Source organism: Mustela lutreola, chromosome 6 (assembly GCF_030435805.1).
Source record: "Mustela lutreola isolate mMusLut2 chromosome 6, mMusLut2.pri, whole genome shotgun sequence".
Taxonomy (NCBI): Eukaryota; Metazoa; Chordata; class Mammalia; order Carnivora; family Mustelidae; genus Mustela; species Mustela lutreola.
The window spans coordinates 137,468,587-137,495,167 of record NC_081295.1 but is presented as its reverse complement, the minus strand read 5'-3'; the positions used below and the strand labels follow the sequence as shown (position 1 = coordinate 137,495,167).

At 40.3% G+C, this 26,581-nt stretch overlaps 1 protein-coding gene across 10 annotated transcripts in view; it reads right to left on the bottom strand.

Annotated features, from left to right (window-relative positions):
- The window catches only part of FARS2 (phenylalanyl-tRNA synthetase 2, mitochondrial), a 531,358-nt gene that overhangs the window by 309,484 nt on the left and 195,293 nt on the right, over positions 1-26,581 (bottom strand). For all 10 annotated transcript variants that reach the window (XM_059179166.1, XM_059179167.1, XM_059179172.1 and 7 more), the window contains one exon: positions 17,014-17,145. In XM_059179166.1, coding sequence (XP_059035149.1) covers positions 17,014-17,145 — 132 coding nt within the window. The remainder of the gene's footprint in view (positions 1-17,013; positions 17,146-26,581) is intronic.

Sequence of the window (26,581 nt, the reverse complement as noted above, 5' to 3'; positions counted from 1 at the left end):
CAGTGCTGCCTCCCATCCTGCACGTCTCTGCACAAGCCACTCTTTCTGTTTGGAAAATATCTCCTCAATCTTCCAGGATCATCTAACCTGCTCACCTTTCTCTCAAGAAATGGTTTCTTCCTTCAATTGTTACCACAGCACCACGGACAGAGTGGATGACCTCAGTCCCTCCCAGTCCCTCCCAGAGGACTGCAAATCCCTCTAAGGCAGAAATGATCTCTCTGTCTGCAGCACCTACCATGGTGCCTGCCACTCAGATACTTAATAAATATTTGTTAAAGGAATGGACAGAAAGAAGGAAGGCTGATTCTAATAAATGGAAGTATCAAATAATGGATTTCCAGAGCTTTTCTTTCCTAATGCCTTCAAAGCCCCAAACCTCTCAATTCCCAGGGCTCCACAGACAAACAGGGTAAAATGCCAAATGAATGTTCTAAATTATGTATGTTAACATCAGCTGCTTTCCTTCAAGTGAAGACACTCCTCAAGGTAAAATTTTTAAAAGAATATCTTACTATACTTTGTCATTACTTCCCCCAACACACTTTTAGGAGCCTTCCAGTTTGCTGACAACCCCAGGCAACCAAGGGACAAGCATTTCTTTAAGTGTCCTTCTTGGAACACACTCCACAATAGGGTTCATTTCATAAAGAGATTCTGTGATCAATTAAGTTTGAAAATGTTGCCTGCTCTACTCTTACATGAAGCTAGTTCTTCCTAGCTCAGAGATGCTCTCTGCTAAAGAGAGCTACAGGACTTTGTCAACTCGTTAATTTCCACACTTAGTTGAATATCAAATTTTTTCTTATTGGAAACACCTGAGAATACCAGTGTTCCATGTCATACATTTTGAGAAATGTTACATTTGACAAAACCCTGAATTATGTCAATTTTAAAAAAACAATTTGAAAATCTGGCATAAATTTTGCCTAATGACATTATTTCATTTTATCCGTGGACATTCCTAGGCTATTTTATGAAGACACTGCTTCCAACCTAAACTACAGAAATGAACCTTAAAAAAAAAAAAAAGATACAAGAAAAATAACTTAGCAGATTGTGTTTATCCCCACAGTACCATAAATAATTCCTAAACTTCTAAATTGCCTTTTTGCAAGAGAGAAAATAAAATTGAGCCATTGAGGAGCACATCGCTACCTGCCTGGAAAGCTGCAGTGATCCCATGAAGCAAGAGTTTCATAAATAGTTTAAATAAAATTCAATTATATGAACATTTTTTTTTTAAAACTCTAAGAGTTCCTTTAAGGGGGTGTGGGGAAGAAACTTGATTAATCAACCATATACACCAAAGTCCTGCTGTTATGCAATTTTCCATGTGGTGCTATAAAACAAAGCACAATCCCTGTGGGTTCTATTAATATTAAAAATCTCTGGCTTGTTTAAGAGGCCAAATCATAGGATCTGAGAGCTAAAAGGAAATCTAAGGAGTTTATATCATCTGTTTCTTCATCAGCTTCTAGATGAAGAAACTGAGACTCTCAGGACCTGCCCAAAATGTCCAGAGTAACAATTGGCCAGTACTTGCGTAGGCAGATCTTTTCTCTGAAGCCCTGCACTTCCCACTGTATCTTTCTTTTAATCTAGAGACTAGACTGAGCAGCTGAGAGCACAAAGGCCAGGAGCCGGGCTGGGAAAATAGTCAGTTTCCACACTTTATTGTTTCAGTAAGCCTAGGGAAAGAACAGGTAACATCAGGATGAAAAAGGAGGGGTCCCCCACTCAATACCCATTGTTAATTTTATAATATGTATGGTGAGTGCCTACCATGTACTAGGCATTGTTCTAGGAACTGGGAATACAATGGTGGTTAAAAAAAAAAAAAAAGCCAAATGCCCCGCTATCATGAAGCTTACATTCTAGTGATTTTTTTTCAGACTTTTCTACCTGAGACTGACTCAAGCCAGATACCTAACACTAAAACTGTAAAAAGGTTAAAATGAGAATGTGTACATATACACAGGTGTGCACACGCACATACACACACAAACATGCACACACACAATCCTCCACACGTCAGTAGCATTTTTTAAAAACCCCATGGGGAGAACTTTCCAGATAAATCCCACTCCCAATCTCCATCTGGTTTAGGAAACCACCACAACACACACTAAAATACTAGGAAATAATTTCGGGGGCAAGGGGATGGGTAGAAAGACTCAAGCCTTTTGAAGATCTTTCTCACTATGTTAAAAAGGGAGGTGGTAAGAAACACTTGAAAGAAGTAAGTCAATCCAGTGAAATGTATTGGAGGAATCTTAAGTACCTATGAGTCCTGCATAAACTGAGAAAAAAATACACAGGACAGCCACAATATACATTTTATGAGTCAGCTACTGCAGATGAACAAACCACTATACAGTCTCAGTGGTGTACAACCATAACCATATCTCTGTGCGTGTGGGGCTTGACTGGGGCTCAGGGAGTCTAGATCAGGCTGGGCTTCAGCTCCAGGTTGACTTAGGTCCATTCCATGTGCTTCTTCCTGTTCTAGAGCCAGTAGGCTATGCACATTCATCTCATCAGAAAAGGGGGAAGCCAAAAAGGCAAAACCAACTATCGAGTACATTTCAAGCCTCTTTTCATATCACATCTGCTAATATCCCTTTGGCCAACACAGTCACATGGCCAAGCCAAAAAAATCAACGGGGCTGAAAAAATCTATTCCTCCCACAGTTAGAAGTGGCATCAAAGTCATGGGGGCAATGTATGGATATAGGGAGGGGAGACAAACTGGGAGCAATAATGAAGTCTAATGAAAGAAATGACCATTTGCAACAACTAAACTTGCCAAATTTCCATTCCTTTTTAACCTAACCCCCTTATTTGGAAACTCTAAACTATTGCATCAGCATTAAAATCTAATGGTTGAATTGTGCTATGGGGGTTACTGTTTCAGGAATGGGAGAGACAACAGAAAAAAGAAAAATAGCTGAAAATGGAAAAATTAAGTTCACATTGATGGGAGAAGGGCTGGGTAAATTAAATGACAGGTGCTTTATATCTGCCAAATACAGAGGCCCTTACACACTGAAAATACTGCATAAGGCAGATTCTCAGCTATCCAGAAGTCTCCTACATATAGAAATTATGCCCCCCAAACAAAAACAAAAACAACAAAATGGGGTGCCTGGGTGGCTCAGTCGGTTAGGCATCTCTTGATTTTGGCTCAAGTCATCATCTTAGGGTAGTGGGGGATCCAGCCCCACGTCAGGCTCCATGCTGAGTGTAAAGCCTGCTTAGGATTTTCTCTCTCCTTCCCGCTCTAAACAATAAAAAAAGAGAGAGAGAGAGAGAGAGAGAGAAAGAAAAGGAAATAAGGCCACAAACAGAATGGAGTACATGTTACCACAGCTGCAAGAACATCAGAAATGTACACATGCCACAGCTTCAGTCAAATTACCAAAACCTTTATTTTCATTACAATAACATAACTGTTTAAGGGGGTGACATGGATTCTAAGCAGGGCTAGAGAGAACTAAAAAATATACCAGGAAACAAGTCAAATTCTGTACAAAGAGTGTTACTGGAGTCCCCAGGCAAGCTCCAAGCTACATTCCCTAGTCAAATGAGTGCATCCTAGAGCATACCTTCCCAGCCAGAGGAACTGTCACAGGGGGTGGGACCAAATCTGACAGAACATTAGGAGAGAGAAGGCAGATCTTTGGAAGTTATTAAATATTTAGAATCCTCATGCTGAAAATACGGATGATATTGCAAGAACATCAGAGACTTAAACCACCAGAATCAAGCATGACAAGCAGAAGGGTTATCTTTACGGAACCTGTCAACTTACACCCACTCACATTCCCTGATGAAGTGACTTTTTTGGAGAATCATGTTATATAAAGAAACCTAAAGTTATTCAAGTAAGAAATACATATACTTATGAAGGAGCAACTTAAAAATAAAAAAGAAAGAAAAACCACCTAGAGAATATAATTGTTAATACATTAAAATAACAAATGATTAGCATTCAAAATAAAGAATTCCTACCAATTAAAAAAAAAAAAAAAAACCGACAAACAGAAAAATGAGCCCCATCCTGAAATGAAAGGAAAACTTTAAGTGTCAAAAAAATACATAAAAATGTGTTCAACCTTAGAGTAATCACATAAATGATAATGAGATACTATTCTAAACCCACCAGGCCAATAAAATAACATGAATGAGGTCAAGTGTTGAAGAGGACAGACAGCAACAAAAACTTTCACACAAAGTCCCAAGGCAATATAAATTGGCCCAACTGCTCTGAGAAACGATCTTGTAATGTCCAATAAAGCTAAAGATGTTCCTAAGTACTAACTTAGTAAATCCACTGCTAAATAAAATACTTAGAGAAACTCTTATATCTAAACACATAGGATGTACAAGAATGTTCAGCCATAGCATCTGTGATAGTAAAAAAAAAAAAAAAAAAAAAAAAAGGAAATAATTGAATATCCATTAAATAGATGAATAAACTATAGCATGTTCATCCAACAGAATTTAAGTAACGAAAAAAATGACTGAACTAAAACTACATATGGCAACACAGATGAACATCACAATGCTACATGGAAAAGTAAAATCATAGGAGGATGGCATTATTCCATTTGTAAATAATAAAAACCAGTGAAAGTTAACCTGTTTTTTACAATGTACATAATAAATCTATAAGGAAAATCAAGGTAATAACATGAAATTCAAAACAGTGATTGCTCACAAGAGGGAGGGAAGGAGGGATACTAAGAGGGATACATGGAGGGGGTTTCAACTGCATAATGTCCTCTATCTCTAAAGCGAGGCAATAGATAGTGGACTGAAAGATAAAATAAAGGATTGGAATACAGGCAGAGAGATATAAACAAAGAAATGAGCAGACAAAGTATAAGGATAGAATATGTCAATGAAAAAATCTTAAGAAAAACATAACATTTAAAAAAAAAATAGACTGCAGAATGTTCACAGTAAAGAGTAAAGAATGAATAGAGGAAGAACTAAGTTGGAAGACTTACACTTTCCAATTCTAGAACTTACCACAAAGCTACAGGACTCAAAACACTATGGTACTGGGATGAGGACAGAAACATAGAACAAAGAATGGAAATGAGATTTCAGAAATAGACCAACACATCGATGGTCAAATGATTTTTTTTTTAATTTTATTTATTTGACAGAGAGTCGGTGAGAGATGGAATACAAGCTGGGCAGTGGGAGAGATGGAAGCAGGTTTCTCGCTGAGGAGGCAGCCTGATGCGGGGTTCGATCCCAGGACCCTAGGACCATGACCTGAGCCAAAGGCAGAGGCTCAGCAACTGAGCCACCCAGGCGCCCCTCAAATGATTTTTGACAGAGCTTCTAAGAGCTTCTAAGAGCTTTCCACAGGGAAGGAATAGTTTCTGCAACAAATGGTGCTGGACCAACTGGATGTCCACACGCAAAAGAATAAAGTTGGACCTCTACCTCACATTGCATACAAAAATTAACACAAAATGGATCAATGGCCTAAATAGAAGAGCCCAAACCATGAAACTCTTAGAAGAAAACATAAGGGTAAATCTTCTTGACCTTAGATTTGACAATAGAGTCTTAGTTATGATACCAAAAGCAGATGCAAAAGAAAAAGAACAGATAAATCTGACTTCATTAAACTCTAAAAATTTTGGGCTTCAAAGGATATTATCAAGAAACAAAAAGACAACCTACAGAATTGGAGAAAATCTTTACAAATTACACATTTGAAAAAATTAGTATCCAGAATATATAAAGACCTCTCACAACTCAGCACAAAAAGACAAACAATCCAATCTTTAAAGTGAGCAAAGAACTTACATAGACACTTTTCTAAAGAAGATACACAAACAGTATATGAAAAGATGTTTAACATTATTGGTCATTAGGAAAATAAAAATCAAGATCACAATGAGGTACTTCTTCTTCCTACTATGATGGCTATAAAACAAAACACCACCACGCAAACAGAAAATTACAAGCAATGGCAAGGAAGTAGAAAAACAGAATCTTCATATATTGCTAGTGGGACCACGGTGGGAAACAATTTGGTACTTCCTCAACAAGTTAAATGTAGAATTATCATATGACCCAGCAATTCCACTCCTAGTTACATAGCCAAATAAGCTAAAAACAATGACTCAAATACATGTATATGTGTGTTCACAGCAGCATTATACACAATAGCCAAAATAGGGAAAGAGCCCAAATGCCCATCAACAGATGAATGCATAAAAAAATGATGGTTGATGGATCCAATGGAAATATTCACCCATTAAAAGGACTGCTGTACTGATATCTGGTACACTGCGGAGGTATCTCCAAGACACTGTGCTAAGTAAAAGAAGTCAGACACAGAAGGTCACATATTGTAGGACTCCATTTATATGGAATCATAATAAATAAGTCCAGACACAGAACAATGATCATGGTTGTCAGGGGCTTGGAGGAGGGAAGGGGAGAAAAACTGCTTAGCAGGTAAGAGGAGAGGAGTAATGGAAATCCCAGAGAATGAGTCAGAGCTAGTGACTGGACAACACTGTATATGTACTAAATGTCACTGAATTGTTCACTTTAAAATATTAATCTGGTGCCATGTGAATTTCATCTCCATAAATTATTTAAACAAACACGTTTTATAAAAATGAATGACTAGAAGAGAAAAGATGGAGCAGGAAAACAGGACAAGTGATGGAGTGGGATTCTTTTTTTATTTTTTATTTTTAAATTAATTTATTTATTTTCAGCATAACAGTATTCATTATTTTTTCACCACACCCAGTGCTCCATGCAATCCGTGCCCTCTGTAATACCCACCACCTGGTACCCCAACCTCCCACCCCCCCGCCACTTTAAACCCCTTAGATTGTAAGGGACTGTGAGCACTGAACCCAGAGCCAATGCTGCCCTACTCTGGCAAAGAGGAGAAACTGAGAGTTTGCTTAAGGTGGCTTAGGTGTTCTCAGCAAAATAGAAAGGGTCTGTGTTAGGAACACAATGATGTGAATAAAGGTATAGTTTGAGGTAGGAGAATAAAAAGGATGCAGTATATGCCCTAGCATCCTTTCAATTGCTGTTAGAAAACAGACTAAGCCCATAACTTCTGGAACACACTCTACCACTCTCGTAACCAGAGAAAAGGAAATTTAAACAACACCAGCACAACATTTTCCCCTCTTATGTGCAAAAAGTAAAGATACTGGTAGTGTACAGTGGTGTTAGGGGTGTGGGAACAGAGGTACTCTCAAATAATGCAAGTGCTTTTTGTCCAGTGTGTATCTGGCAATACACATCATAAACCTCAGAGGGGAAAAAAACAGTAATTCCTGCTCTACAGACTTATCCCAGAGAAACACTAGGGCAATATGCAAGGACATGCATATAAAGACAGTTTATGGTCAACAATCTATCAATACATAAATGCCCAAAAGACTTATTCACAATAGCCATGCAACCATTCACAATGATGATGTAGGTAGATATCTGGCAATATGAAAAAACACTCATGTTAAACTTGTGAAAAAGCACAATACAAAAAAAATTCAAAAGATGGTTTTATTTTTCTAAAATACATATGATGTATACATATGGGTATAGTTAATAATTATGTATATGCATATTTTTGAAGTTTTGCCTGGGTAACAACGGAATCGCTTTCATTTTCTTTTTTTTTTAATTTTTTATTTTTTATAAACATATATTTTTATCCCCAGGGGTACAGGTCTGTGAATCACCAGGTTTACACACTTCACAGCACTCACCAAAGCACATACCCTCCCCAATGTCCATAACCCCACCCCCATCGCTTTCATTTTCTTTTTTATATTTGATTTTCTTAATTTTTTCAATGATTACAGACTGCTTTTATGTCAGGAAAAATGATCTCACCATCTTATACATCTTGAAAAGGGAAAAAGGACAAAGGCTAAGTAAATATTTGTACAGACATCTCTATTCTGACAGCTTAAAAATATGTCACTAGGAGGAACTACAAGGCAACACATGCACATGGGGCTAATATGGATTTGTTTGCTTTTCCAAAAGGGCACGAACAGGGCCAAAGCTGACTTAAAAGAAGGGAAACAAGGTAGGGGATGAAGGAAAGGAAGGGAGGGACCGAGAAAGAACAGGGAGGGAGAGAGGGAGAAAGGGCAGGGGCAGGGTTTGCCAGACCTTAGATGATCTCAGTGTAGTTTTACTTTAAAAATTCGCTATGCTTAATTTTGATGAATAAAGTTGACGGATTAGGGGCATCTGCATGGCTCAGTCAGTTAAGTGATGGACTCTTCGTTTCAGTTCAGGTCATCATCTCAGGGTTGTGAGATCGAGCCCCACATGGGGCTTCATGCTCAGGGCAGAGCCAGCCTGGGATTCCTTCCCTTTCCCTCTCCCTCTGCCCCTCCCCATGCTGATGCACACACACATATGCATACACTCTCACAGGCCCGCACTAGCACTCTCTCAAATATATAAATAAAATCTTTTTAAAAAAATAAAGTCGAAAGATTAAATATATAAGTGGAACCAACCCAGCCACAGTTGTCCAGCACCACATGGTTCTGTCATGCAATCACCCTTGTACCTGGGGTGTCTTCACAGTCCAACCTAGAGTTTGGTCCCACTGTAGGGGTATGAGCCCTCTATGACTCACTCTCACTACAACTTAAATTCCTGGACAAGTACACACACACACACACACACACACACACACACACACACAACTAAAAGAGCACTATGAAAAGTAAATAAATTTTGATTTAAAGTGAAAACTTGGAAAAACAACCTACATAGGACAAATTTCATGTTTGTTCGTTTCTCCCATGTTTTTGCCCCAAAGATGGGCCCCAGCTGAGAGCTGCACAATATCACAGGCAGCTGACACTCAAAGAGCAACCTGCCCTGTATGCAGGGAAAGGCTTCTGTGAGCTGGAGTGGAGAGAGCCCAGAAGCGGATGCCCTAATTCTACCTACACAAGTATCAGCCTTACCCCTGAGCTACACAGGCACAGCACAGACCACAGCCAGCATAGCAAAGGCTAAGAAAACTGACCTAAGATATGAACCATTCACACAAGCTGCAGACCAACCCCCGAAGCACACATGCGCAGGAAGGACACAAATCAGCAGAACTAAGACTTACACTGAGACCCAAATCACTGCCCATAGGAAGCAAGTCAGAACTAAGGCCTAAACCTCACCTGGTGACCTTCTACTAGAACAAAATATCAATAGTTATCACAGGATTAAAAAAGGACAGAGTGGGGCGCCTGGGTGGCTCAGCGGGTTAAATCCTCTGCCTTCGGCTCAGGTCATGATCCCAGAGTTCTGGGATCGAGCCCCGCATCGGGCTCTCTGCTCAGCGGGGAGCCTGCTTCCTGCTCTCTCTCTCTCTCTCTGCCTGCCTCTCCACCTACTTGTGATTTCTGTCAAATAAATAAATAAAATATTTAAAAAAAAAAAAAAAAAAAAAAAGGACAGAGTACACACAACTGACCATTTACAAGGTCCAGCATAACAGAGTTATCTGACGAAGAGCCAAGAAAATGTGATCAATTCTAAAGAGAATTCATTCTTGATGTGACCCAGATGCTGAAACTATCAGACAGATATATTTTTTTAAAGATTTTATTTATTTATTTTGACAGACAGATCACAAGTAGGCAGAGACAGGCAGAGAGAGAGAGGAGGAAGCAGGCTCCCTGCTGGGCAGAGGGCCTGATGTGGGGATCGATCCCAGGACCTTGGGATCATGACCTGAGCCGAAGGCAGAGGTTTTAACCCACTGAGCCACCCATGCGCCCTATCAAACAGATATTTTAAAGTAATTATTGTAAGTATGTTCCATGAGGTAAAGAAAAACACAACTGATAGGAATGAAAATATAAGAAAATCAGCAGAGAAATAGGAACCAATAAATAAAGTTAAAAAACAAAAATTTTAAAACTAAATACTAATAATAGTAATCTGAAATTTAAAAATATATTTTGATGACCAAGGCAGCCGGGTGGAAGTGATACAGGACCATGACCGTGGATCAACAGAAATTATCTAGTGAAAAACTGCAAAAGATAGAAAAAAGTGAGCAGAGTCTTGGGATCTTCTGGGACAAAATCAAAAGATCTAACATAGGTATAATTTGAGTTCTAGAAGGGGAGGAAGAAGACATTGAGACAGAAAAGTGATCTGAAGAAATAATGACCAGAAACTTCCCAAAACAGGTGAAAAACATAAATGCATAGATTCAGGCTCAATGAAACTGAAAACACATAAAAGCCAAGGAAACCACACCTAGATGCATCAAAATTAAGCTGCTGAAAACCAAAGATCAAGAAAAAAAATCCTGAAAGTAGTTAAAGAAAGACAATACAGGGACGCCTGGGTGGCTCAGTTGGTTAAGCAGCTGCCTTCGGCTCAGGTCATGATCCCAGCGTCCTGGGATCGAGTCCCACATTGGGCTCCTTGCTCCGCAGGGAGCCTGCTTCTCCCTCTGACTCTGCCTTCCACTCTGTCTGCCTGTGCTCGCTCTCGCTCGCTCTCTCTCTGACAAATAAATAAATAAAATCTTTATAAAAAAAAAAAAGAAAGAAAGACAATACATTATATACAGGTGAACACTGACTGAAAAGATTCTGTGTTTCTCTACAGAAGCAGCAGAGGCAGAAGATGATGGAACAACATCTTTCCACTGTTGAGGAAGAGGTCTGTCAATCCAGAATTCTGTTTTCAATAAAAGGATAAATAAAGACCTTCTCAGATAAAGGAGCACTAAGAAATTCATTACCAACACACATGTTCTATAAGACATGCGAAGAGAAGTTTTCTATACCAATGGGAAAAATACCAAAAGGAAACATGCATCCTCAGGAATGAAGGAAGAGTAAGAGAAATTGCAAACAGCTATAGGTAAATAGAACAGAGAACTATAGTCTCTTGTGCTTTTAAAATGCATACGACTTTGGGACGCCTGAGTGGCTCAGTTGGTTAAGCAGCTGCCTTCGGCTCAGGTCATGATCCCAGCGTCCTGGGATCGAGTCCCACATCGGGCTCCTTGCTCTGCAGGGTGCCTGCTTCTCCCTCTGACTCTGCCTGCCACGCTGCCTGTGCTCACTCTTGCTCTCTCTCTCTCTGACAAATAAATAAATAAAATCTTAAAAAATAAAAATAAAATGCATACGACTTTTTAAAGCAAAAAGTCTTAACACTGACTGGGGAGGTGTTCAACGTAGGCAGACATAATACATGTACTATAACAACATGAAGACAACTGACAACAGAGGTGAGGCTAGAATGCGTATTTTGAACATAAATAAAACAGACTTCCAGAAAAAAAAAAAGAAGTACCAAAGATAAAGATGATATTTCATAATGATAAAAGGGGAAATTCATGCAGAAGGCATAAGAGTTATAAAAGCATATACATCTAATCATACAGCTTTGAAACACAAGAAGAAAAATTGATAGAATAAAAGAGCAAACGGACAAGTCCATAATCATAGTAGAAAATGTTAACATTCTTTTCTGGGAAATTGATAGACCATGAAGACCAAAAAATAAAATAAAATAAAACAAAAAATATCAGTAAACATAAAAGAGCTGAACACTATTCAATTACATTGATCTATTTGACATTTATACAACATTCTGTTCCTAAGTTTCTTCTCAAAGGAAATGGGAAAATATAGGCACACCAAGACTTTTATATAAATATTCATAGCAGCTTTATTTGTAAAAGCCAAAAGTGGGAACAACTTAATGTCCATCAACAAGTGAAAGGATAATCAAATTGGAGCATATCCATACAGTCAATCAACACAACAAAAAGGAATGAATGAGGCGTACAGCGTCCGTCAACACACACAACTACATGGATTAACCTCAGAATCATTATGCTCAGAGAAAGGAACAAAATATAAAGAATACTATACAGTATGACTTCACTTATATAAAACTCTGAAATATACAAACTAATCTATAATGACAGAGGTAGATCAGTGGTTGCCCAGCAACAGGGTAGAAGGAAGGATAGATCACCAAAAAGGCACAAGGCAACTCTGGTTGGTGATGAAAATGTTTATTATCCTGATAGCGGTGAGGGCTCCATGAGTGTATACATATGTAAAAAATGGATCAAACTGTATAGTTTAAACATAGTAGTTCATTATACTTCAATTGTAACCCCCAAAATTGGGGAAAATACTCAACTTAAAGACAGGGTTTTTGAAAGCAAGGTCTGATCATTCACAAGAATTAGCTAGGGTATTTGTTTGAAATGCACATCTCAGTTATCATTCCAGACCTACAGAACCTGATGCAAATAGACATTTTAAGTAGACCCTCCAGGTCATTACCAGGCACTTCGTGAGAACCACTGTTTAAGGCCCAGTTCAAATACCACGTCCTCTCTGATACCTCCACTGATGTCACTGATGGACAGAATTCCCGCTTTACAACCAGACCTCCATCTCATGAATGGCACTTACGTTACCATGCTCTAATTATATAGTCTCATCTTCTCTACTACACTCAACATTTTACATGTAGATGTCACATCTTACGGTTTTCATGCCTTCCTCTTTGGCTATCACAGTGTCTTACACACAAAAGATGATGAGCAGATGAATGGCAAGTCTGCTTGTATATAATAATATGCCTAGTATAGACAGACATCTTGGCTGATGCCATCTAAAAGCTCACCAGCTTAAATAAATAAATACAATAAATAAAAAATAAAAGCTCACCAGCTTAGATTACTACACTGAATGTCACGGGTGTGTGTAGAGGTTGCAGATTGGCTACCCATGAGTGTAAGAGACCGAAAGTAGATTTTCACTCTTGTAGGAAAAGAAGCATTAGATATGCCACCCGGACATCCAAGCAAAGTACATCAAGTACACCACTCCTTGCATACAGGTGCCTAACTTATTCGGGACATGCATTTCAAATACCCATATTTCCAGCATTCCATCCTGAATGTAGTAACCATAACAAGGCGTGGGCAAAATCTTCTCCAACCTCTCCATTCTCGCCAGGCTGCCCGCTGTACTTCTGATACAAATACTTACCACATGGTATTGTAATCACTTATCTGTATGTCTTTGCATGCTGTGCTATTCCCAAAGGAGAGACAACACTTATTTTGCTTTTCTACAGCCTTAGAGGAGTTCAAGAAAAATGTGACCGGCAAATGAACAGCAACAAAGGGCGACTGTTAAAACTGGAAACTGTTCATGTACATATTTACAAAGTTTTCCCCCAAAGAGCTCGCTTTTAAATTTGAACAAAGGGTAAGGAAAGAGATTCCGGTTTTTAAAAGTTATTTCCCACCACAGGGCTTTTTCTATCCCCTGGCCTATGCGCAATCTTCTACGTTTCACAGGGCCGAATAAATGGTAAATTCCTTTCTGGCACGATCACAGCCTACAGTCACCCCTGGCGATGTTTTTAGACGTCTGTGCTCCATATATTACCTGAAAAGGCATTAGCAGCCTGAGTCAGCCCAACGGGAAATAAGGGTGTAGTGTTCGGGGACGTGACTCAGTGCGGCCCTCAAAGCATCTCCTCAAGGAAAAACGAATCAAATCATCATGGCAAGAGTCACCACCCATATCACAATTACTAAATCTAAGAAGTGTGAAGGTAAGGGTGAAGACACCATAAATTAAAGAAGAAGAAATAAAGTACAATTCTATAAGCCATGTGGAAGAGCTTTATCTTATTCCAGGAAACACAAAATACAAAAAACTACATCAATGCCATAGTCAATTTAAATGTGTAATAAAGTGTTTTGGCTGACTGTTCATATTAGCGATCTCATTTCACTCTTTCAATTAAATGCCTTCTATCACAGGAGATAACATACATGATGGCCGGGCCCTTCTATAGGTGTCACGAATAAAACAGAACAAGGAGAGCTCGGTTTGCTGTCATTTGTTTCATTTGGTTTCATTTCTTCATTCTATGTTGGACACAATCGTTTGCTTGGAATGGATTTCTAGCCACTTCAAAAATCACACAGTTTACCATCTGGTAGCACAGCACGGCACATTTCTCAGGCTCTGTAAAGGGGGATAGATAATGCCAGCATCTACGTCAGAGCCTTGTTCTCAAGGCTAAACAGAAGAAAGCCTGTGAAGCCTTCAGTGAGGTGTTGGCCTACAGGAAGGGCTCAGGTGTGGCAGCTAGATCACCGTCCCATCGGGACTTCTCTGGTTTCCAGTTCCTTCCACATTTACCTGCACCTCTATGAGACCTCTAAAGAAGGAGATCAAAAAACATCCATTTTGGTGTTTCTTGGAAGGTCATTTTTTTTTTCTTTTAAAGTAGGCTCCATGCCCAGCACAGGGCTTGAACTCAAGATCCTGAGAGCATAACCCACTGAGCCAACCAGGCGCCCATGGAAGTTCTATTTGACCAGGCGGGGGTGGGGCGGGGGGGTGTCGTTGGGAAGGAACAAAATGTCAGAGCAGAGATGGGAGGAATAGCAAAATGGAATTAGAGGGATGAGGTGTGCACAGTCTGCCTTTCTCAAAGCCACAGGAACTCAGAAAACAGAAAATTAGCTGTTCTTACAAATAATGCCTGTGGTTTAGTGACTGCAAGGCACAGAGTTTAAAATATTTTAACTCCAGATGTCAAAATATATCCAAGTCTGAGAACACAGAGCAGAACTCTGTCACAATAACTTCAAGTTCAAATAGCAAAGCCCACACAGAATTTCTTTTACAAAATCGTCTCTTCTTCCTTTTCTTGTCTCTCTCTCTCGCAAGATACTTAAATTCAATTTTATCTGTACAATTTCCCACCAACTTAAAGCACATTCTACCAGGAGTGTGAACCTCTCAAAAATATTTGCATCTCAGATGTCCTGGTTTGGTTTTATTTTTTTTTCCTTTCACTTTGTCATTTCCTTCAAGTGTACTTGACACAGCTGATCTATTTGTAGAACAGCAGTCTCATTAATGTGCAGTAATGACTTGGAAACCTGTTTCAGATAACTGTATTCGGCCAATTACTGCATGAATAAACCTCATAAAAACCCATCAAGGATACTGGAAAAGACAGAAGGAAGCACGATTCCCAGGGACGACTGACATGTACCGTCCCCGGACCAGCCCAGTTCTGGCCCCTGACAACACACACTTCTGGGAGGAAGCCTGGGTTCCTCGAAATCTTCTAAGAAACAAAATAAACAAAAACACCACAGTAGTATTCGGAACTAGGTCCTACTCAGGAAGAGATTAAATCTTACATGTTTGCTTCTAATATTTTGTGTTTCTTACTAAGATGTGTATTACACACCTACTGTCTGATTGTCCTGTTGTCTTTTACTATTCTTAATTTTCTTTTTCCTTCTAAAATCTCTCAAACTAGAATCATGGATACTAAGATGACTAAGATCAAAGAGGTAATCGAGTCCCAGTTAGTTAGAAATCAGTTCTGTGATAGGCGAACAATCTCTGGTTAAATATTTCCTTTTTTAAGGGGATTCTCTGTTGATAAATGGCTCTAACCATTGAGGGAAAAAAATTTAAAACAACATCAGCAATTAATTTTAGTCAAGGTTTACTATGTGCCAGACCCTGTGGTAATAGGCATGTTACACGTATCACCTCAATTAATCCTCATAATGAAACTCTGAGGGAGATATCATTGTGCCCATTTAACTATGAGAAAATGAAGACTCACAGGGGCTAATAAGCCACTCGTCCAAAGACACATTTGACAGTGGTCAAATGACAGAAAACTTAAGACAGACACCCAGGTCCAAGCCTCACAACTTCTATTCACAGCCCCTGATAATGTGACCTCTCTATCCCTCTTGTCTAGGTCAGACCTTCAAATAAGTGAAAACCATCCAAGAAGCATCTGGCACTGTGCTACGCCTTCCACCAGGCTTCTTTGGCAGAAATGGAAAGGCCTCTGTGAGCTGAGTCCAGGCCTCTGCAGGCAGAGGTTACCTATAAGCCAGAAGGGAAAACCAGGCCTCCGGTCTCACAAATCTTGTACTTCCCGGCCACTCATCTCTTCTGTCTCAGTCCATCCTTAATCTCCAACCCCATGACCTTACCCATGGTCTCTTCACATTTCTTAGTCATCCAGAAGGCCTGTTCTTCTGCATTCAGCTGCACGAGGCCCTGTGATCAGAGCCACTGCCCTCCAAGGCCAGAGAGCAAATGTCCTACTCTGGGAAGTGAGGAGGGACACAGTTCGGTCCACATAAGCTTCCCTCCCCTTACTGCTTATGCAGTGAGCTCCTGCTCAAATGCCCAATCCCAACTGACTTTCCATGGAGGACTGATACTCTGAAAAAATAATCTTTATTTACATTCAGATAGTGATTAAAAAAAAAAAAGATAGCCTGAAATTAAGTTGAGAAATACTCATTTTTATTATGCAATGGTCCTGCAGAGAAGAGCTGTAAAGATCTTTCTCAAGTGCCTGCAGATATGGGTAGGATTTAATAAGAGCCTCATTTTCCCACTTAACCTCCAACAGGTAGCACTGCCAACACCAGGGCAGTAAACAACACAACTTTAAAGGTCTGAGTATTTTGATATTGTAGTCTGTTGTGGTTTCGGAAATATCTTGAATCTGGGGCACTATTATCAATGAAATAAGAACAAAAAAGGATTATACATTGGCCTTGTTCTTAAATAGTTGACAAACTGCACTCCTCTGATGTGCGTTGAATGTCTACGGGTAATTGCAAAGCAACATATCAACAAATTTGAAATTAGGAAGTGCAAGCCCAACATTTAAATGGTAACGAGGAAGCTCTGCAAAAACAAGAAATCTTTGTGAAATTAGATGTGAGAAATTAAGTTCTTCCAGAGTTAAGTGTCAGGGATAAGTCTGGAGGGCAACAGGAGGAGAGAAAGATGGTGAGGCAATCCCCACAGGGGTATGTAAATGCATATGAAAATGAGTATGCAAAGTAAGTTAAAGGAGAAGAAAGTCTTTTTTAAGAGAGCCTATAAATAAAACGGTTGGATTCTTTTCTACCTGAATTCACCAGTTGCTGCTCCATCACCCCACAGCCAAGGACTTCTAGCCATTCTCCATGGAAGTTGATCTCCATCTCAAAGGAAGGATGAGTAAAAGGGAAGTAGCAGTCTACCCATCTAATGGCCAGTCCTGCAAAGGTGCCAAATAAAAACAGATAGTGTTAAAAGGCAGTCTATCCTTCCTTATGATCAAGTTTGCCCTTCGGCTAATGACAATTACGACACTGAGTAAAATAAATAGCAAACAAACTCATTTGCAAAACGTTAGGGGGAGGCAATAAATCTTAAAACTTGTGAAAAACTGGGCATGTCTTTTTCAATATGAAAAACACTTTGTGCAGCTCCAGGACCCTCTAAAACCAAATCAATCACTTGTCAAATCCCTGCAAACACCTGGCAGAGGGAAAAAATTAGGTCAAGATCATGGGAGAGCAGGTGATTTTGCTAGTTCTTTAAGTGATAATGATATCTTTTCAGAGTTAAAGAAAAAGGAGTTTTACTATGTATGCTGCAAACTTACTTATCAACAATATGACCAATTTAGGATACACTAATCAAGTTTCACTTCCATAAGTATATATATGTATTTTTAAATAAAGTTTATAAGAACTAATACAAAATTAAATAACATCAGCTAAGGGTAAGCAAAACATCTATAAAGTCAAAATTTTTTTCTACAGAGGAATGACAAATATTCACACCTCTAAACAAGTGAACTAGTAGATGTTAGAATAAATTTCTCAATAAGCAATCTTGAACATGGCACTCATAAACAATGATATTAATTGACAAAGGGAAAGACTAGTGAATTAAAAAGTTAAAAAAGACTAAAAAGACTAGTGAATTAAAAAGTTAAAGTCTGCAAAGAGCAGAAGTCACTAACAACAGAAAAAGCAGATGAGAAGGTCACATGGTAGCAAGATGCCCACCGTGAGGAACACAGAAAAGTAGGCAGCTGACAAATCAACTACGGTCTCCTGCCCACGCTCCCTTCACTTCGTGTAATGATCTTTCTCCTCTTCTTTAAGCAATGCTCCTGATTCCATTTCTCCATGGTAACATGACCTCCTATGAATTGAAAATACTGTCTTTTCTCACCCAAGTCTATCTGTATTTTAAACCTTGTGGGAATCAGAATGTGAAATGAAAAAAATAATAACAAGACTTGCTTCCATTTATTGAGGACTTACTATGCCTCTGTCAGCCCACTTCATAGGTAAGGAAAAAGACAATTAGATAGGTCAAGTGTCCTGCCCAAAGGCACACAGCTAGCAGGAGACTAGGCCAAACTCAAGTTTGCCAGACTCCAAAACTCACGCTCTTGGCCACTAAAATATAATTCCCTGCCCATCAAAAGGAGGTATTTCAAGAATCAAAGAGCACATGGGAACAGAATTATGAAACATGGGGGCCTTTCCTATGCCCCAGATGACAAAGGACAAGGTAGATTTTTGTTTCATTGTTCTAAGAACATTTGAGTTGCCTTTATTTTCTTACTTACCTGCTGTCCGTAACAAGTGAGTAATACCATACCTCCCCCTCTTGTCACACATATGCTGAAACAAATGTTACACTGGACATAAAACAGTGCAAAATTTGACAAACGCGGACATGTATATATCCATGAAACTGTCACTACGATCAATATAATGAACATAAGCATCAACCCCAAAAGCTTCCTAGTGCCCTTTTGTAACCCTACCAACCTGCCTGTTGCCCCTACCTCTTCTCCTCACCCCACCATCCCTAGGCAACTGAAGATCTCCTTTCTGTCCCTACAAAAGGAGTTTGCATTTCCTAGAATTTTATAACAATGCAATCATACAGCATGTATTTTTGTGGGGAAGGGGTATGGCTTCCTTCACTCAGCAGAATGATTTGAAGATTCACCCATGATTCACATATCGATAGTTTCTTTTTTCTTTTTTTTAATATTTTATTTATTTAAGAGAGAGTGCTTGTGCTCAAGAAAGAGCATGAGCTGGGTGTGTGTGTGGGGGGGGATAGGGTAGGAGAGAGGGGGAGGATTGGGCAAAGGGAGAGGGAAAAGCAGGCTACCCATTAAATAGGGAGCCCCACGTGGCGCTCGTTCCAGGACCCTGAGATCATGACCTGAGCCAAAGGTGGATCCTTAATGGACTGAGTCACCTAGGCGCCCCTAGCTCCCTCCTTATTACTGGATCGATTTCATCAACAGTTTTTCTAATGGGGGGAGAAAAGCTGGTCCTGTTGCAGGCCACTGGAGAAATGTCTTCAGGTCCCCTGAGTGGCTCTGACTTTTCTGTACAGAAGCCACTTTGTGCAAAGCAGGTGCTTATTCACCCCTAAGTTCTGAGGAAAAAGGCATCAGTACACCTGTGTGTTGGTCCATCTCTGAGACCAACAATCCCCTGCCATAGTTTTGTTTTGTTTTGTTTTGTTTTTTAAGATTTTATTTATTCATTTGAGAGAGAGATCACAAGTAGGCAGAAAGGCAGGCAGAGAGTGCGGGGAAAACAGGCTACCCCTTGAGCAGAGAGCCCAACATGGGCCTCAATCCCAAGACCCCGAGATCATGACCTGAGCCGAAAGCAGAGGCTTAACCCACTGAGCCACCCAGGCGCACCCCCCCCCACCACAGTTTTATTAAAAAGCTGCAGGGGCAGTCCTGCTGGACAACAGAAATGTGCGAAGCACTGGGATCTATAACTGAGTACTGACGGACTAGCAGAGAAACCATTTTTATCACTCTTTTTTGTAACTCCTGGCAGATAAGCACAAATCACCTAGTGAAAACAATTTAGAAAAGCCAATTTTATTTACATGGCTTGGATCAAATTCTACCAAAAGCAGGATAAGTGCTCAGGGTTAAGAGTATGATTCTCTCCTTACATGATTAATCAACTGGAACAGAGTTAGGTGAGGTCTACACAAATTAATTTTCCTTGCATATCCTTATTTTGCTCCTTTGGACAAGTTAAATGCACAGAATTTAGGTTTTGGGTTTTTTTTTTTAAAGATTATATTTATTTATTTGAGAGAGAGACAGAGATAATGACAGAGACAGTAAGAGAGAGCACAGGTGGGGAGGAGAGGGAGAAGCAGACTCCCCGCTGCGCAGGGAGACTGATCCCACCACTGGGATCAGGACCTGAGCCCAAGACAGATGCTTAACTGGCTGAACCACCCAGGCGCCCCACACAGAATTTAGTTTATATTGCTTTATATCTCACACCTGTAAAACCTTAAGTCCCCTGTCTAGTCAGAGAGAAAGATTATTTCAGATATTACTAAGCCCTGAAAATAATCACAAGTGTTGATTAAAGTAATTCTATTCTCAATTTGTATTAATTTGTATTAAGCTCAAACTAAAGCCCTACTGCATAAAGTCTATGGGAAGTGAAACCTGCATAGACAGGACTCTCTCCACACACGTGTCTGCACTGCTGGTGCTCACGGTGTCAACAGAGCATGAGGAATGAACTGGAAAGGGATGGAAGATCTCGCCCCTTCTCTGGGAACATTCTTTTACTGAAGGGTTTTGGCCACTTCTAGAAGTAAGAAAAATGATTCTTTGGATTAAAGTGTTATTAATGTTACATAAATTCTTAGGATCAAATGTCCATGTACTGGTTGCATCAACCCTTGCTCTTTTTTGGTTTCAGACCTCAGTCACCCCGGCCCTGGGTTTCTTCTTGCTCAGGTCCTGGCCTTAGGCATCTGTCTGGAGCAAGGAAAGTAATTGCCCCACACTGAAACTCCACCCGCAGTGTGGAAAGGCAGGAAGTTAACCACAGTTCTTCAGAATACATGAAGATGATTAGTATCACTCCCTTGTGGAACAGAACCCATTCACAATAATATCACCGAATCTAAGAGAACAGATTAGTAAAAGTTACATCCAATGCGGTTAGAACATCTTTAATCCTCTTCACCTCTGTGGATCCTTTGTTAAAAGTCTCCTTTTTAAATCTATATGACCTCGCAAAGAATGCCAAATCCATACACCATTTATCATCTTTTTTCCACTTCTTTAAAGACTTCAGTCCTTAAATTCTGCTTCCTCCACAACATCAGGCAAGAGCCAAAAATATATGAAATGCCAGTTTTGGGGAAGCCAGTAGCTCTATTTCAAACACACATGGTCCTTATTTGAAAGTAAATCCTATTAGTTAATGTGTAGTTTTTGCCAGAACACCATAATTTTTATATTTTCTAACAATTTAAATTCCAGTCACATTGACACATTAATTTTTTTTCAACCACTAGCAGTGGAATCATTTATTGAATACTTTTTTTTCAAAATATTTTATTTATTTATTTGTCAGAGAGAGAGACAACGAGCGCACGAGCAGGGGAAGTGGCAGGCAGAGGGAGAAGCAGACACTTGGCTGAGCAGGGAGCCTGATGCAGGACTTGATCCCAGGATGCTGGGATCATGAGACATGAACCGAAAGCAGCCACTTAGCCAAAGGAACCACCAGGTGCGCCTTACTGAATATTTTTATGTTACACTTTTTTCTTGTTTTCTCCCCATAACCTCAAAACTATAGTAAGAATAATATATTGCGTTGAAAAAGCATCTTGACATACAGCTTGTATTAAAAGATGTGATACTGAATAGCCAGCTAAAAACTTAGTATGACTTAATTCACATGCCATGTATCAGGAGTCAGCAAAAAAAAATCCACTAAAGACTATGTACTTTGTGTTACATATTACTAGAGGAAAATTTTGAAAGCGTGTCCAAATCATATGGATTCATCATGCATTAACCCAATCTCTTATTGGGATGACAGAAGGAAATTAAATGCACAGGTGTTATATATCTAATGGAAAATAATGCCAAAGTTTTTTATTTTGTTTTTTGTTTCCCTAGTTGGTTGGTTTGGACTTAATAATTTACTAAACCATATTTATAAATGAAACTCATAGCTTTTAAAAAATTACTTTAGAACTCTGCGAGACTATAGCACCTGTCAAAAATTATACACCTTCACTTTTAGCTGAAAACCAAGTAGAAGAAAGAACACCTGAGAATAAACCAAACCTGATGTGAGTCTCAGATTTCTACCTTCTTCCTGTGAAGCAGTGGGCAGGTTAATTAACCTCTCTGAGACTGCCTCTTCTTTCCATTGTGTATCATGCCGGCTATCTCACCAGGGTCTTGATAAAGAACCTACGAGAGGAGTGCAGATTTTCTCAAAGGCAGAGATCCTCTTTGGCAATGTGGACACTCACTGTGCTTTCTCTCCTAAATGAGGATGCTAAGTTTATGTAGGAATAAAGAGAGAGCACTGGGTGCCTGGTTGGTTAAGCGTCTGCCTTCGGCTCAGGTCATGATCCCAGTGTCCTGGGATCAAACCCGGCATGGTGCTCCCTGCTCGGTGGGAAGCCTGCTTCTCCCTCACCCACTCCCCGAGCTTGTGTTCCCTCTCTCACTATATCTCTCTGTCAAATAAATAAGTAAAATCTTAAAAAAAAAAAAAAAAATGACGAGAGCACAAAGTCAATTGGGACCTCAGATATGATTAGTGAAAATTCCTGCAGCGTAGCGCTGTGAGCTCAAACTGGAGAGGGGTAGCTAGAAGTCTAATTCTCCCCACTCTGGTGAGGTAGCACCTGTCCCGGCCAGCCACAGGGAACCAGGGGCACGGGAAAGGCAGCACTGCATTTCATCTGCTTTGCATATCAGCCTCTTTACTGCTGGATCCCTGGAAAATCATTGCAGGGACACAGGGAAAAGGGATGTGTGGGAGTGTCCTCCCACCAACCCTTGTCTCCTTTTCGATGTTGCAGTGCTTAACCGCCCTGACGTACCGTAAGCATTAAACAGGTGTCATTCCTTCCCACCCCCAACCCACCTTCATCATAGATCTCATATAATACAGTTCACTGTCCTGACTTATTGGCTCACTGAGGGAGTCTCCCTATGTTTCCCATACCCCTTATACTTAAATATGAGACTTTGCTATCAGACCCACCACCCAGAAGTGTGAGAATCTGGATTTTAAAAGGTTGATGGCCCAAACTAGAACATGTACCCGTGATTTTATATATCCTATCAAAGCTTCCCTCCACTGAAGCAGATAATTTTTTAAACTGACTATACAAATATGCAATTAATAAAAGCTATGGGGCATTAATTTTTCAGCAGGTTTTTCATTGGTTGGTAGCCGAGAAATAGAACGTCGCGCGCTGCTAACCAGGGCTGCTCCTGATGCTTTTGGCACAGCATTCAGCTTCCTTTCCATCCAAGGAAGGAAAGCAAGGTGGGGAGAAAGAGGATGAAAGGCTAGAAATAAATTCTTAGAAAAACTAAGATCATCCTTGATGACTACTGTCTCACTAGGGAAATTACCTGGCCACCACTGTCAAAGTTACTTGACAATTCCATCTTTTCTGCCTCTGTTTAATTAAACTGAAAATAGAGCAAGCAGCATACAGGCACTTTTATTTTTCAGATTTCTCAACATCTCTCTATTCTAACAGCTTTCTTTAAAAAAAATTACTTTGGGGCACCTGGGTGGCCCAGTCAGTGAAGCATCCGACTCTTGATTTCAGCTCAGGTCACAATCTCTGAGTCATGGGATTGAGTACCATGTCAGGCTCCGAGCTGGGGGTGGCACCTGCTTAGGCTTTTCTTTCTCCCGCTCCCTCTGCCTCTCCCCCTCCTCCTTCTATAAAAAATATTTAATAGATAATATGTTCACAGGGTTCAAAATCAAAATACCGTGAGAGGATACATTTTACTATATAATAGAGCCTCAGTGACCTCACAGGGAACAAAACTTTTGTGACCATGTATTTATTGTGGTGATCATTTCACAATATATACACACACAAAGTCATTATTTTGTGTCCCTTACACTATTACAACATTGTAATGTCAGTTATTTATTTATTATTTATTGAGATAAAACTGGGGAAAAATAGGCATCAGTTAAAGGTTCACTGCATCCCTGTCCCTGTCCTACCGCCTCCTCTTGGACCCTTCCCTTAGACCTGAACTTCTTATCACCAGATAGATACAAGCAAATATGAACACGGACATCTTATTTTTCCTCCTTTCTTATATAAAAGACAGCATTCTTGCACACTGTTCTACACCAGGCTTTTTTCATTTAATGATACGTTCTAGAGCCCTCTCCACCTGAACACACACAGCACGTACCTCCTCATTCCTTTCCTTCCTCCTGCACAGTGTTCCAGCAAGTGGCTCTGCCACATTTATGTAAGAAGACCTTTATAGTTGAATTATACCCATCATACTGCTTGGAATAACACTGCCGCATCAAACTACCCTGCTGGCCAAAGAGGAAATGCCATTATAGTTCTAATATTGTCCTCTGTGGGGGTTGTACCATTTTGCACTCCCATCAACTCAATATTCTTCAAGAGGGCCAAGGACACACAACTAGTAACTAGTTAGGAAAAGAGTCAAACCCGAGCTCAAGTCCGGCCTGAACATTCAGGGTATCTGCTGGGTGCTGAGACAAGACCACCCAGGTTGACCTCCCTGTGCAGCTCCCATGCAGCTGAGCACCATGGACAAGATTCCCAGGTTCCTGCTGAATTCCTCAACCTTGCTGTCTGGTTGTGTCTCCTGTCTCTCCCCCAACAAACAAGAAGAGTATCCTCTGGACTAAGTAACCACATGGCTCGAGGCAGCCATGTGGGAATATGAGTGTTGACTCCATTCGCAAAGCCCACCCCCCAAGCAGCCTGAAGTCATTCACATCTTACAGCAAACTCCCCATGCAGGGCCTCAGAAACCTGGCAATGCCAACAGTGACTCTTTAGCACACCATGATATCCTGTGTGTCCATAGAGCCACATACACTTGAAGTCCAGGACTCCAGACTGCTAAGTGGAATAGAATCGGTCCCACTACACAGTTAATAGTAAACATTACCTTTTCCCTCTCGGAGAGAGAAAGAAGGCAATAAACTTCTCTGGTGTGGGACCTCCACAGCATACAGCAGAAGCTATCAGCACTATTTCAGCCACAATGACTCCCTCGGCTAAGACATTCCCAAAGTAATAAGGAAAAAGAAAAACCCAGAATTTTCTATCACCAACAGTGAGAGTGTAACTGATCACACAGCTATTATCATCATTACAATCTTGCACTTAGTGGAAAGACCAGTGTGGTGAAATGTTGTTTCAGGCTCTTGCCCTGAACAAGGGACAGAGGCATTCTTTTGATTAGGGCTTAGATCTGAAAATGATATTATCATCTCTAGACTTCACAATGGGTTGAAAAATGGAGCACAGCACAATTTAATGACCCCTCCTTCCAAATGTGGGCATGGAGTCAGACGCACAAGGATAAGTGACTGTTTTCTGGCTATGCAGGGAGCAGAGGGGCCAGCTTACAGCAATCTGGCTTAGGGTGAGCCAAAAAGCCACAGGCCCTTTGGTCCTCAACATTTCTCACCAACCATTCTCAAAGGATAGTACACAGACAAACCTTCTAGACAGAACGCTCACACTCTACCCTCCACAAATCTGATCAAAGAGACAAGGGTATGTGGGTCATAATGTATGGAAAGAGCGAGCCTCGGTCTAGGATTAAATCCCAGCTCCACCGTTTTAGCCAAGTAAGTTCCTTACCCTCACTGCCTCCATGCTGCTTAAAATAAGAATACTCACAGAATTTGGGTGACAATTCAGTAAGGAAAAGTACGTGAAAAACTAAACACCAAATGGGTGATTTTTAATTGAATGTCACTGAAAGTCAGGCAATAATTTAATAATCTTTCACCTTTATTTATAAAAATATGAAAAAAATAAGCATTTCTACTGCATTCCTAAGGTAATCAGCATTTGCTGTTCATTTCCTGTGATGCTGTGCTAAATCCTTTGCGTGTCATCTCTAATCCTTACACTGGTATAAGGCTGGCATGAACACTGCTCAGTAACTTCCACTATGCTCATTTCACAGAAGAAGGAATGGTGGTCCCAACAGCTTACGTATCTAAGTTTACACAGTAAATGCCACGACCAGAATTCAAAACCAGGTGTCAGACAATAAAGCCCTATGCTGCCCTCCACCGCGGCACACAACGAAAACTACACTAACTTGGCTTTCCACACAAAGTGGCCGTCATAAGACCAAGATGACACCAGCAGACTCCTTGTTTTTCTAACACATTACAACAGGGATGATAAAAAGGAAAAAACCAAAAAGGAACAATCTTCATTCAAAGGTAAAATAAATGCTTCCAGAGGCTAGAAGCAGAACAGAAATGCAAAACCATGAGAGGGGAGAAAGCACAGTGCTGCAGGGCTCAGGGTCAACACTCAGGAAAAGGAGCCAGGAGCCTGCCTTCAGAAGGATAACGTACTACTAGCTTGGGATCAGAGGGAAGCTAAAAGCTTAGAGTCAGGTGCTGGACTGGAATAAGTTCCATGCTCATAAAACAAGAGCAACAAAAACTCACCAAATACAGCCTGGGGCAGGAGGTCTAAAGAGCTATAGGCTCAGAGATCCAAGCCATAGATGTTGGATCGGCCATCCCCTAAATCAGAGCTAGTTAGCACAACTGACAGATCTTTCTAAGTCCATTCTGGATTTCAGGCCT